This window comes from Papio anubis, chromosome 2 (assembly GCF_008728515.1).
Source record: "Papio anubis isolate 15944 chromosome 2, Panubis1.0, whole genome shotgun sequence".
NCBI lineage: Eukaryota > Metazoa > Chordata > Mammalia > Primates > Cercopithecidae > Papio > Papio anubis.
In genome coordinates this window covers 46295229-46309918 of record NC_044977.1, presented here as the reverse complement: position 1 = coordinate 46309918, position 14690 = coordinate 46295229, and the positions used below count along the sequence as shown (strand labels likewise).

The window sequence follows — 14690 nt, the reverse complement described above, 5'->3', positions numbered from 1 at the left end:
GAAGCAGCAGAAATGAGCTGCAAATACAAGTCTCTCTTATGATAACTGCAAAGTCACACACGACTACAAAGACCACACCAAGACCCAGATCATCCGAGTAAAGATCTTTTCCTGGGCTTTGGACCTCAGCTAGAGAAACTGAGGCATCACCAGCAGCTCCTGAGAGAGAGATAGGAGACGAGATGACGGGAAAAACAAAAACAGCTCCAAAAGCTTAGGCTGTCTCGGAAGAGAAGCAGCCAGTGATCCCAAAAGCCCTGTACACAGCCATGAAAGCTGAGACCAGGGCAAAAAACCCGGGGCCAGACAACTTAGGCTGAGGAGAGGCTCCCCCAGTACTCCCGGGCCACCTTGCGGCCCCACAGCACCCAGGCCAACCATGCAGCTGCCTGTGCAGCCACAGATTAAATAAAATGTCCTGAAGCGGCCAAGCCCACTCCTCCAGAGTGAAGATTAAGGAAGCACTGCGAACAATCAAGAAGGGGAAAGGAAAAAAAAAGAAAACCTGCCACATGCCAGGCTGCCGGGAGTTAACAGCCCTACTCATTTCTCATCAAAAACCTCTTTGGAAGAAGTTAAGCACACGATAGGCTATCGAAAGTACCCGCCTCCCGGCTGCTTGAAATTCCACACATGTGACATGGCGGTATATTTCTATTAATGTCCAGTGTGTGTCAGCATGAAGATAAGGTGCCGACATCATGTCCGACCAGTCAGCTAGAGAATGGGCCCCGTGTTCAACATTGTCTGACACCTGGGAGCCCCAAGAACAGAGGCTCTTGGGCGGATCCTGCGCTGGATGCACTCACACACCAAGCGCCAGTGCTGCCAGGGGAGGTGTAGAAAAGGAGCAGGCCCGAGGCAGGGCAGGGCTGCCAGGCCTCTTGGGAACCACTACACACAAGGGAAAAAAAGCACCAGAGGCTGTGTGTGTTAGGGAAGGCACTCAATCAACTGGGGAAGAGGAAAGAGAGCAGGAAGTCAGCATCAAGAAAAGGAAAGTCATGACTTTCCCAGCAAGGCTGCCCAGGCCGTGCCCGCTGTGCAAGGCTGATGTGCAGGTGCTCCCTTCCCTGTGGGCACGGGCGCAGGGGCAAAGGCTCTCAGTAGAAGCCCTTCCACAAAGACTGTAACCCCCAGTGTGTCTAGTCCTAGCGGCCTCAGAGCTTTGTTACTTGATGTGTGTCATGCAAAAGGCTTTGCCACACACCTCTAACTCTCCTCAGCAATACCCCTTAGCCACCCTGCCCAGCCACCCAAGTCATAGCCAAGAAGAGAGTACCAGAATCCTCCAGAGAAGCCTTGCCAAGATTTGATAAGGAAGGAGGAGACACCACCAAGTGTAGGGGGTGGGAAGTGCCTTGACTCTGCTAAGAACACACCCAAGTGGGCAGGGAGCCAAGCACTCAGGGCTCCCTACCCACTCACCCTCACAAGCTCAAGGTCAGCGAAACAAGCCAGTCCTGGCATCAGCAAGAATGCAAGCCCAGAGACAGCAGCCCTGAATGGCTGTATCTCCTCTCTAGGCACAAATTAACCTTGGGAGTTAGGAAAGAACAACTAGCGGGATCTGGAAGGTCTGTTTTAGAATTAAGGCTACCTGGCGGGGAGGGGTGTACTCAGGGGCCTCTGAAGCCTGAAGCCAGCCAAGGTGGAGGGTTAGAACATTAGCAACCCGGTAACAGCCGGCGATCCTGCACTCAAAAGCACTCTGTTCGCTATCCCTTCTTTGCCACGGTGGAAAATCACTACCCACTTCTATCGTTTAGACTCTATTAGTCACCTGTGCAGCTCCTCTCCTAGTGCATTCTGGGGGAGTTTGGCATAACAGAAAGAAAAGAATGTATTGACCACCTTCCATGTGCCAGACCATGTGCTGAAGGCTTTGCTCACATATTACGAAAGCATGCTAACAACTCTAGGAGGTGTGCCATTTGACATGTGAGGAAACTGAGACTTGGTTAAATAATGAGTCCAGGGTCACAGAGACAGCACCTGGGGGATCTGAGCCCAGGTGTAACAAAGTCCAGACGCTGGGCTCCTTCTAAGCCACGAGGTTACAGAAAGTGCTCTCACCACCTGACCAGCATTCGGTCCCTCTTCCCTCTTCTTAAATAACATAATCCTGATTTTGTTTGGGGCAGTCACATGTCCAGGTAACACTGCTCACTATCCCAGCCCTCCTTTTGTAGCTAGAGGTGGCCCTGCAACACAGTTCTGCCAATGAGAATTCCCAGGGAAGAGTGTCCCTCCCACACCCACATAAAATAATAAAACCTTACTAGAACAAGGCTCTCAGCCCTTCCATCTTCTTGACTGGAAAACTGATGTGATGGTTGAAGGCACAGCAGCCCTCTGCCACCATGAGGAGAGCTGCACTGAGGACAGCCAGTCAAAAAGACAGGAGGTCCCAGCCTGGCCAACATGGTGAAACCCTGCCTCTACTAAAAAGATAAAAATTAGCTGGGTGTGGGGGCACACGCCTGTAGTCCCAGCTACTGGGGAGGTTGAGGCAGGAGAATCGCTTGGACCCAGGAGGTGGAGGTTGCAGTGAGCTGAGATTGCACCACTGCACTCCAGCCTGGGTGTCAGAGTGAGACTCCGTCTTGGGGGGGATAAAAAAGGACAGGAGGTGACTGGATCCCTCTGAGGCATGAAGCTACCATAACCACCTGAGATGGCTGCCCCTGGTATCTTGTTCGTGGGAAGAATACACTTCCACTTTAAGCCACTGCCAACTGGGCTTCCATCACTCATAGCCAAAGCTCCTCCTAGCTGGTGCATGTACTGGTCTACCCAAGAGCACTCAGCTCACAGCCAACACACAGGAGATAGGGCCCCGGCTCACCCACCGAGTAGACAAAAGGTAAGGGAAATAATCTGGGACTTTTCACCTGCAAACACTTGTTGATGTTTCTCAGCCAAATAACCCTTTTCAATTCTATACCTTGCCAGTAACCAGCGATGGCATCTCCCCAAGAGGGCAAACACAATCTGCTTCATTGACAAATTGAAAACATTTTTCCACAAAAAGGAAAAAGCAGAATAGTAGCTCCCCAAAAACCATGTGAATAAATTGCATAAATAGACTTAAAATAACCAAGACCCTCCCCTCTCCCCAGCCCTGCTGGCGTCCTAGAGGCGTGCATAGAAGTGGGAAGGCACCAGCCCAATTTCACTCTGGCAGGAGAGAAAAGGAAAATATACTGCTGTCAGGTTGTCCTAGGGCTGTAAGGGCTGCCCCACTTGATCCACACACAGAAGAGTGGCAGGGCTGGTGGGCACTGACCTGAAGGAAGAGGAGCGAGTATAGAGCAAGCAGAAGGGGTGATGATGCTTCCTCTGACTGCCTGTGCCCTCACTGCCAGTGCACATCATCTGACGCAAGTCAGGAGGGATGGCACCAATCCAATCAGGTTTCACACATGACCACGTAAGACCTCTGTTCAAAACAAGAAACTCCAAAACTCTCAGACTGGCCTGGGCTTCTCTCAAGAACAAAGTAGGAAGTCAGGAAGGGTGTCACTTGCTGCTCCGATGCCACTCCCAGATGGCTCAGATCACCCCTCCAGTTGGTGCAATTTTCAAGGAAGCCTGCTGCTCTGTTCCCTTGGGCTCCAGTGGGCACTCAGAGGCCAAGGAGCCTAGCTGAGGTCGGCAGCCTGGACCCTCAAGAGGCTGAAGAGAAAGCACTTCTGCGCAGTTCTCTCCAGCCCCTAGCCCCAGCTGTCAGCCTCTTTAGCTCATCCCGGGTGCTAACAGACATTTTCAGAGACATGTGATCTGCTAATTAGAAGCAGTGACACCAGGAATGGAACCGCAATCAGCCATTTGCCTAACAAAGTTAGCAGCTAATGAGGATGTCCAGCTTCTGTCAGCATATAGCAGAGGTCGCCTGAGCCAGGCACCATAGCCAGAGAAAAGAAAACTGAAGGCATCTGCAGACCTGTGATTTGGTGATGGGGGAGGCTCCACAAAATCCAAATAAGCCCAGGTTGCAAAACCCACATGTCCTTCCAGCTTCTTAAACAAAGAGTACACATGCACATCTCCTACTACTCAAAAAATGTTGGGCTCCCCCTTCCTACAGCAGGCCCATTCTAGAACAGTGAGATTCTGAAATCCCGACACTTGAATCTGAGCAGTCCACAGAGCAACAGCTTTCTTTAAAGAGGAGGAGTCCACAAGCTCCCCACAGGGTTCAAAACAGCTAAAGACTGCCTTTCACCTTCTCCTTGCTCAATGACACCACACAGGCCAGCCTGTCCTGATGAACACCCTCCCCCAGACACCTCTCCACCCAACCCCACATCTTCCCCATCGTCCTTCTCCCCACTACCAGGGTGACCACCACCTATCTGGTGGTTAAAAATGTATGAAACAGTTGAGGAAAAAACAGGATTTCTTCCACCCTAAGTATCTTAGTCCATTTTCTCTTGCTTATAACAGAGTATCTGAAACTGGGTAATTGATAATGAAAAAGAATTTATTTCTCATAGTTCTAGAGGCTGACAAGTCCAAGGTCATGGGGCTATACCTGGTGGGAACCTTCTTGCTAGCTGGGACTCTCTGAGAAGTCCCGAGGTGATGCATGGCATCATGTGGCGAGGGGGCTGAGTGTGCTCTCTCAGGTCTCCCTTCCTCTTCCTACAAAGCTGCCAGTCCTGCTCCCATGGTAATTCCTTAATCCATCAACTTGTGAATCCACAACTGGATTCAATCCATTCATCATGGCAGAGCCCTCATGACCCAGTAACCTCTCGATACTGCCACATTGGGGATTAAATTTCAACATGAGTTTTGAAGAGGACAAATATTCAAATCATAACACCAGGATACCATCACAATGCACCTAATGAAGTGGACAGGAAACAAGAACACAACAGTCGTCTCAGGGGAGATACTGGAAGCTCAGCCCACAGGTCTGTTGCGCCCACTTGGCAGCAGTAAGTAGTAACCAGACCAGCAGCAGCCCTCCCGAGAGTCCCACAAGCCCTCGAGAAGGTTTATTTTGCTTCTGCTGCATGCCTCCAGTATGATCTGGGCTATGGCTACCGCTGCTGCAAAGAATTGAGGCTCTGGGTTCTCACATAAGCTGAGCTATTGCTGAGTGCAATGAGTGCCACTTGGTATCACCTGCATCCCACAGCCATCCCTTTGGATTCGGGATCAGAGGTCTTACTACCATCCCCTAAAATGCTGAACCCAGATGGCCTGGATCCCTCACCAAGGGAGTGGTAACACAGACAGCAGATTCTCTTCTCTAGCAGTCCCTGGCAGAGAAAAGAGCATCTGTTTCTCTTAGATGTCAATAAGCCCGACAAAGCTATTCATCTAGGCAGGAGCTGCATCAGGGAGAGGGAGACAAAGCAGGGGAGGCTATCAGAATCACCTGGTGCACTTTTCAAACAGTACAGCCTCCTGGCTTGAGGACCACAGGGAGCCACATCCCTGGAAGGAGCACTTCACATCCCTGGGGTGACTGGACTGCAAAAAGGGCCAAAAACCACTCCGGGGTCAATGGCTCTGGGCATCAGTCCAGGCACTGACTTTGGGCTTGCTGTACCAGAATCACATGGGAGGCTGTTAGAAATACAGATTCCAGGGTCAAGCCATCCAAGAGTCTAATCCAGTTGTTTCAGTATCGGATCCAATTATCTGCATTTTTAACAAGTTCCCAGGTGATCCAGATGCACAGCCAGGTGTGGAAACCAGGCAGTGAGATGAACAGAGAGCCAGGTGAGACAGGCAAAAGAGTCTTTCAACAGCAGGGTTAAGTCGGAACAGCCTCATTCCACACCCACACCATACCTCTGGGATGCCCCATGGCATCTGGCCATGAATAAAATGCTTCTAGGACCCCCTCACCCCAATGAATTCAGCCTCTCTCTCCAGAGAACCAGTCAGAAGATACATGAACCTCACTTGTTTCTTGACTCCACATCCTTAAGAAAAAAAAAAATCACGATTTGTTTTGAGAATCAGTTCACAACAATTCTGTCATGGAGACATGGGTGGAAGTGAAGGAGGAAGAGTAAATCCTAACTTTCCTAGCAGCGCACAGCACTGCCTGCCCCTCGCCTTGCAGGTAAGGAAGCATCATAGAAACATGAAGGAACCACAGTGACGGGGGCCGTCTGAACAGAGCTGAAGCCTCACAGCCCGTGTTTGTTCAATACACCACTCTAGGATAGCATTTCTAACATTTTGTGACACCAGGCATTGTACATATCTGTTCCTCATTTGGTTCTCACAACAACCCGGCCAAGGCAGACATCACTACTGCAGTAGTGATGAACAGAGGGCCATGCCTGGACACAGATGCCAGACTCTCAGTCCCATGACTGAACACCATGTCTGGTTTCTACAGCCTTCCTCCACCCTCAGTTTAGATAAAATATACAGGAAATAAATCAAAGTTCATTTTTGGTGTGTGATCAACTAAAAAGATTAAGCCAGTTTTCGTGTAAGCTCATCTACAGTTTTCCTTTCTCCAATATTTGTCACATCATATAACACCAAGGCCAGGTTAAGTGGGAACCCAGGAGGCCTCACAGTGTCCCTTCCAATTAATTATTCCAATTCTCTAAACTATAACCCACCACCCTTGTTCTTTGAGCAAATGTGAAGGTGAATGGGGCATGCAGATGGGCAGCTGTGTGGCACAGCCCTTTCTACCCAGTGTGTGGACCCCTGCATATCCTGTGGAAGGACTAGCCCTATACATTAGCAGCCATGCAGGCCTGGACATTCAGAGCAGGAGTGAGGTCAGTCCCATCACTTTGCCCTTTTCATTTTCTTTGGGGTGTGAAGGGTGCTTTAAAGGTGATGACAACAAACAGGGTGCACTAACTCTAGTATCAGTCATGAGAATTTTCCTAATTATTTTCTTAAAGATAAAGCAGGAGAACTGAATGAGACACCTTCCCTCCACATATTCACCCAAGACATCAGTGCACAGGGCCTGCTGAAGTCTGTGAGCAGAGCAGCAGAACTGAGAGAAAGCCTATAGGTACTCCAGGCCTTCCACTGACCACCAAGCAGCAGTCGTCTGCAGCTGCAGGAGGGACAAGGAAGGACCCTCAATTAAAGACAATTAGGGCCCATAAAATAGTCTGGTGGCCAGTCAGGAGAACTTAGACGAACCCTTCAGGTACTCAGGTCCTAAGCCCTGACAAACAGAATGGGTTTGATCCCACACTCACATATTAAAAGGCTGAAGCTGAGGCAACACTACAGCCCATATTCTACTCAACTAGGCTACTCAACCTCCCACACTAATAGCCTGTCAAAAGAAGGAGAGTGGCCATTTCTGGGCATAAACACTATTTTCCTCAGTTTCTACTGGTCTCCTGCATATGATGACCAGCACCAATCAAAAACTACAAAGCACATATAACTGCAAGCAAATGTGACCCAGTATCAAGAGAGAAAATAGTCAACAGAACCAAACCTAGAGATGGTCTAGGTGTTGGAACTGTCAAATCGAGACTATATTTAGAGGATCTACAGGTGGGCAACACATGTAAAGAGCTGGGGGTATTTCAGCAGAGAAACAGAAACTATAAAAAAATGCCAAATGATAAAAGAATCAGGAATTAAAGCAGAAGTTAGTGACTTTTCCCATACAGCCCACTAGGCTGTCTCTAGAAAAATTCTCATTTTACATATCAGAAGACTGAGGCTGTCAAATACCAAGACAAGAAACCTCTCACAAGAAATAACAGCCATTAAGCAACTTGGACCACCACCAGTGCTCCCACCTCTAGTTTCTTGAGACACCTGGGTACTCAGAGAGACTTAAAAAATTAAAATCTCTGAAGCTGCATAGTCTAGTCCAGGAGGGGTTTTTTGCCGACCAATCAAATCCAGTACACAGCCTTTTTTTGTATGGCCTCTGAGCTAAGAATGGTTTTTACATTTTTTAGGGTTGTAACAACAACAACAACAAAGAATATGTGGCAAAGACCACATGCGACTGCAAAGAGTAAATTATTTACTATCTGGCTCTTTACAGAAAATGTTTGTCAACCTCTGATCTAATCAAGAGACTAAGCTCAGTAGACAAAAGAAGAGATGAAAAAGTAAAACAAGGAAGCAAAGAAAGGGGCTATGGATGTCATGATTTTTCTACCAGTTTATACCTTTTACCAGTCACCTGAGCACAGGCAATGCAGATCTCCACAGGATTTTCAGATCTCCACATAACACTCACACTGGAGGAGGTATAAGGAACAAGGCCACCAGAGTCCCCAGGTCACTAAACTTCTAAAACAGCCGTGCCAAACAGCTAGACCCAGATATCAGGACTGCCTTGGCTGAATGTCAGGTAGTATACTTCATAACCTCAGACCAGAGTTCCCAAAGCCCACTCTCTCCCTTGTTCCAAGCAAGATAAACCTAAAGTCTGTAAGACTCTGACGAGGAGACAAATCACTTTTTAGTTGACTCCCAGATATCATTATAATGAAAGCCTTTTTAAACTTTGTTTTGTTTTATTGCTTGAAAAGGGTCAGACCTTTGAATTGTCACCCCTTCTATAAAAGGCTGTGATGGGTGCTTGCTTCCAACTATTAGCAATGGGGCACTGTGATGGGATCACAAGGGAAAGATAACAGACGACTGCACAGAGGGCTTCAAAGCAGTTACACCTCCACACCCTCACCTACTCAAGATGTGCCATTTAATCACCATTCACTGCCTGTCTAAAATTTGCTCAGCGCTGCAAAGACCAAAATGATCGTACCACAGTTCTTATTCTTAAGGAGTTTATGATCTGAGGAATAAGACAATAAAAATGTAGCATAGGACTGTTAGGAAGAAAGGCTACAGCTGTAATAAAGCCAAAATCAATCCTCCATCTTCCTCATAATTTTAGAAAATTGCAATTCAAAAACTTTGAACATCTTAAAATCATGATACAGTCAACCACAGAGTATTGGTTCCAGGACCCTCCACGGACGTCAGAATCTGTGGATGCTCAAGTCTCTTACATAAAATGACATAGTACAGTGAGCCCTCTGTATCTGTGGACTTCGATCTATAGTGGGTTGAATCTGCAGATACAGAAACCCATGGACAGGGAGAGCCAACTGCATCCAGTTCACATAGCTAAGGTGGCAGCTACCTGGAGCATCTGGGCATTGAAGAGAATGAAAGAGTGAGAGATCAAAAGTCCTCTGCCACCAGGAGAGCAGGACAGGACAGCTACTCTCCTGGTGGATCCTTAGGTTACAGGGGCAAGTCCAGGGAGGGAAGCACTCTTGTTACCAAATCTTCAGTGGCAGGATTTGACCTTAACTTCTTGATTTGCCGCTGAAGTATTTTCCTAGTGATCAATGTCCAGCTGTCTCCCATTTATCTCTTTCAAGATTCAGAAAACCGCTCCACAGAGCTCCCCATCAGGCTTCCAGGATGTCATTCCACAACTGCACCTACACTGGCCCCTCGGGCCTCCCCGTCGCCACACCCTGCGGCTTCCTATAATCCAGCCAAAGACCTCATCCTCTCCCAAAGCGTGGCCTTTGCTCAAGAGTGCTCCCTATCTGCAGCATCCTTCCTCCCTCCTCTCCACCTGGCAAGTTCTATTCATTCTTCAAGATCCAGCTCACATGTCACCTCCTCTTAGAATTCATTCCCATCCTACCAGGAAGTGTCAGGTGGTACTGCCTCCTTGCTCCTCGAGTGTCTTCCTGTCCTTCTGGGATGACCCTTGCAACAACTATGTGGTCAATTCTGGGAATTTTAATTCTCCTAATAAACACATCTTCTCAACGTCAGAAGCTGTCTCTTATTTCCATTTATTAGGAAATTAACCCAGTGCCTAACATAACAGGAATACAGAGTATGTGTGTGTGCATTTGTGTGTATATTTATATATATATATATATATATATATATATATATATATACACACACTCACACATCATAAAATAATAAAAGAATTGCTCAGCAACAAAGAAAAGAAAGTTTTTACTTTCTAGTTGTTTTTTTTTTTCTTTAGACAGAGTCTCGCTCTTTCGCCCAGGCTGGAGTGCAATGGTGTGATTCAGCTCACTGCAACCTCCACCTCCCGGGTTCAAGTGATTCTCCTGCCTCAGCCTCCCAAGTAGCTGGGATTACAGGCATGCGCCACCAGGGCCAGCTAACTTTGTATTTTTACTAGAGATGGGGTTTCACCGTGTTGGTCAGGCTGGTCTCGAACTCCTGACCTCAAGTGATCCACCCACCTCAGCCTCCCAAAGTGCTGAGATTACAGGCGTGAGCCACCATGCCCAGCCAAGAAAGTTTTTGCTTTCTATCAGGTGTACTGTATTCTTATACAACTAATAATATGTGCCAGAAATGCAACAGGCAAGGTTGTAAATCTCATTCTCACCTAAAATAAAGCCTCAGCCAGGACTTGATTACTCCATCCACTGGATTTTTAAGGCTCCACCCATCAGAAGACTCAGATCAACAGCATTGTTCTTTTTATTTCTTCCCAGAATGTTTGATTTGGACTCCTAGCTTCTTCATCAACTCAGAGGGAGAAACACCTCTCACAGGATCCAGTGACACCCATGGCCTTCACTCAGACCAGAACCAGGACACCACCAGTGACAGCAAACATGCATCGACACGCACAGAACAGTTCATCACTGCTGCACTAGATGGGAAAGGGAAACACTTCTGTCATCAGAAGTAGGTCAGAAAAATTATTACCTTTCCTTGTCATTAGTTTTGTGAACTTTTCCCAATAATAAGCTGGACCAATCCCTTATGCAGAAGAGGATTTTAAAATCAATATTGGAAAAAGTCAGAAGCAAGTGAACAGTGTGGAAGAGCACACTACATGTTAAGTGGCACTCAGTACAACAGGAAATCCTCTAGATGAGGCTACAGGTTCACAGGGAGGACTACAGTAGGGGTAGTGGAGAAGGCACCTAGGAAGAATGGGCAGACAACTCATTCTGCCAGCAACCATGCAAGATCCATCTCAGGGTCCAACCCTCCCAGAGGGCTAGGAGGATGTGCTGTGATCCACACACTGCCACACCACCAGGCCCTTCAGCACCCCACACAGCAGGCTGCCAACTAGCCACCTCCTTCAATCTTTCCATGTGGACAACTCAGGAGAGGAAAGAAGAATTTCCCTGCTTTTGTAAGGTTCTTCTCTCCATCTTTCTCCTCTTATTTAAATCTTTCAGAATATAGTTTTGAAAATATAGTTTTACCTCCACTAAAAGCACTGCCCAACCATACCAACCAAAAGGGAGCCCCCTTCTTTAGAAGCGATGGTCATAGCATCTGCTCAGCATTTAGTTGACTGCCTTGGGTCTCTGTTAACTTATGGAACAATGCCAAGCACCATCTTCCCTTCTCCTCCTTTGTACTGAGTACTGAATATGATTGTACACCTTCAACATCATCTTCTGTAGCACCTCCTATAGGAGATGCATTTCCAAGAGCATCAAGCAGTAGAAGCCAACTCCACCTAACTTAAGCAAAGGAGAGTTAATTGGCAGGTCATCAGTGGACGATCCAAACCTCAAGAAGGCAGGAGGACCAGACAGAAACCAATGGTACACTGAAAGTGTAGAAGACGGCAAAAGATACAACCTCATAGCATGAAGGGGCTGATCGCAACACCTGGGAGACAACGAGGAACTCCCATCCTGGCCTCCCATCATTCCTCTGTACTCACTCAGAACTGAAGGTCCTCAGGCATGAGGTGCAAGCTGGCTGAGCTTGCATTGTGCCCAGATTCAGCTTCCATGGAGGAATTACAGTCCCACCAAGTCTACACACAGCAGGAAACAGGAACACTCCCAGAAGGAAACTGGAACACCAGTTGCATGGAGAAATGAATGCTGAGCATTCAGAAAATGAGAATGCCCATGAAAGCAGTTAAATGTTTTTAAAATGAAGGAAGTAACTTACGTCACAATTCCCTAAGAATTCTGGCTCAGAAAAGGAGATTATTATCCATCTAGAGACCTGGGGTGGGGCAGGGAATCAAGTTCTTCCCCAAGGGACAGTCCTGAGAAAGCGGCGCTCAACCTCCTTTGCAGGAGGAAGAATGGGAAGCCGTGAATTCTCTTTCACTGTAATTAATACATTCCAGGTGAGAACAAAGAGACAGCAGACCTGTAAGTTGTGATCTTCCATCTCTAGAGGTGGCCAACTTTTCCTGCTCATGCCATACTGATTAACCCTTCATCTCCAGGATAGGGGTCCTCCTAACTTGGTTGTCAGGCTACCTGCAGAGGAGTAACAACCGATCTGCCTCTCAGAGACTGACTCTAAGAGCCTCTGAAGGCATGCCCTGGCCCCAGTTTCTCACTGTATCAACTGATTCCTCACCAGGATGCCACGGGGTTCTAAAAGCACAAGTCAGATCTCATCACTCCCATCCTTACAAACTTCAGCAACCACTGACTGTTTCAGGATCACTGTGGGCTACTTTGAGGGTTAACTCCTCAGCACATCCAAGGCCTTCTAAAATCTGGCTTCAAACCTCACTCTTCTCACTGGATCTGATCACCTCCTCAACACCCGCCTGTCTCAGCCCAGCTGCCCCTCATCCTTTAAGGCTGAGGTTAAATGCCCTCTCTGATCTACCAGCTCTGATCCACCAGCAGCTTACACATTTGCATTTCCAAATCTTTTCCTCAATTTAACAACTACTGTAACCAAACTGGCCTTTTTCAAAGCACAAGTCAGTGCTTGTCTTCTCCACAGACTAAAACTTCCTGAGGGCTAGGATCCTACATTGTTTGTATTTCCCAGAGGGCCTGGTTCAACGTGCATTTATGTGCCCACTGCACACTTCAAACATTTGTGTAGTCATCAAATTAGTAAGCTAAGGCCTGTGCCCAGCCAGCATGTCTGCCTTCCCCTCCCAGGAGAGCACAATCCCAAATGATGCTCTCACATCATGTTCAATCCCCTTCTAGGCCACATCGTGTGTACCAGGCTACCCACCTAAAGTAGGGCAAGGCTGTTCCTGGTCTCAAACCTCCAGCAGATGTTATTAGATGCCGCCCACAGCCACGCTTCCCTCCCCCAACTTCCTTGCTGTCAGTTCTAATTCTGGCTGGATGCGCAACCTCCCTAATGTGACTAGAAAAGAGCCCTAGCTGCAGCCAGTGGAGCCCTCTGTATCCCCTCTGCTGAGGACTGGCTTAGCCATAGGCACCTGGTACAATTCAAGTCAGTGTGATGTAAGAGGAATTCTGCCAGGAGCTTCTAGGAAAGTTATCCTTGTGATAGAGACATAAGGGCCGGCATAGCCTCTCTTCTTCTACTGAGGGTTTTACTGTCTGCATGGGACTTGTGGGGCAGTAACAGCCTTCATTAACCATGGGGACAGCCTCCCTAGGATGCACTGGCACACTGTGGATGGCAGAGTGGCAGGAAGAGAAGCACCACGTCTATGATGATGCTAGTGAGCCACTGAATTAGTCAACCCTGGGGGCACTTTGAGACTTCTCATGTTGCAAAATAAATGCTGCACTTAAGCAAAAATATCCTAATAGCCACCCATCACTTAAATGTATTAATGACAATAACAATAGTGCACTCCCACAGTCTGCTGGCATGTGCTAAGTCCTGGACAAATACTATCTCCTCTGATTCCCTGGGCAGTCCTGTGTGTAAGCATCATGATCTTCGAGCAAGGCTCACAGACAGGGTGTCCAGGATTTGCACCCAGCCTACCTAACTCTAAAGATGATGCCCTCCCTGTCATATATTACATGGCTCCAGGCCTCTAGTCCTCTCTCCTCACACCCTCCCGAAACACATATCACTGCAGCCCTGACATCTGTGAAGTTTCAGAGCTGAATGAGACTGTCAAGTGATCTAGTCCCTTACTGTATAGACCTGAGGCCACAGAGACTGAAAAAACATGCCAAAGGCAGCAAAGCAAATCACTGACAGAGCCAGGGCTGGGAGAACCCAAGTTCCTGGCTCCCAAAAGACCCTTTTCCACAGAGGTGAAGCCGAGCACATCCCAGGGGCAGCCTGAGCCAGCAGGGCTTCAGACTAACCAGGTGCCAGGGCCCACCCCCTCTTTCCCCGGGTGCTGCCCAGCTCAGAAGGCTAGTTCAGGGAAAATCTGCACTCACCAGCCGGACTGACTTCTGCTCCTCATGGCTGATGCTGCCTTCACCCATGGGCAGGGATGCCTTGGAGTGCTTGGTGGCAGCCTCTCTTTCCGTCTTTGCCACCTGGAAGAGCTTATCCTGGACAGCAGCATGCTCCTGTTCACACCTGTGCAGAAGAAGGATGAGGAGAAACAGATGCAGATGACATGACGGGCAGCCCATAGCCAAGACAAGGTCTGCGCACTCACTTCAGCTGCCAGGGAAACGCTGAAACCAGCCAGCGGCCGGCCAGGAAAGGAGAGAGTGCTGTAAAACCACACGCCCCATCATTCCACGCCTGAGCTCAGGCATCACTGACAGCTCCTCAGACAAGGGGAGACAATGACACTGAGCCAGGACAACACAGCTCAGGAACAGGAGGAGACCTGGCCAAGTAGGCAGCCCCATGCCCAGTGAGAGTCTCAGGGAGGGGCTCAATCCACGGATTGCCTCCACTTGAGAGCTTGAAGATTGAAGATGGTAGTAGTCCTCTGTTTTGAACATTTAACTCTTCATTCTGAATACGTTCCTACCCTTTGACCTATTTCTGGGCATTCTGCC

At 48.2% G+C, this 14690-nt stretch overlaps 1 protein-coding gene across 2 annotated transcripts in view; it reads right to left on the bottom strand.

Moving 5' to 3' along the window:
• CHCHD6 (coiled-coil-helix-coiled-coil-helix domain containing 6) overlaps nucleotides 1-14690 on the bottom strand; it is a 220407-nt gene that overhangs the window by 177069 nt on the left and 28648 nt on the right. For both annotated transcript variants that reach the window (XM_009200164.3, XM_003894054.4), the window contains exon 4: nucleotides 14112-14256. In XM_009200164.3, the coding sequence (XP_009198428.1) occupies nucleotides 14112-14256 (145 nt within the window). The remainder of the gene's footprint in view (nucleotides 1-14111; nucleotides 14257-14690) is intronic.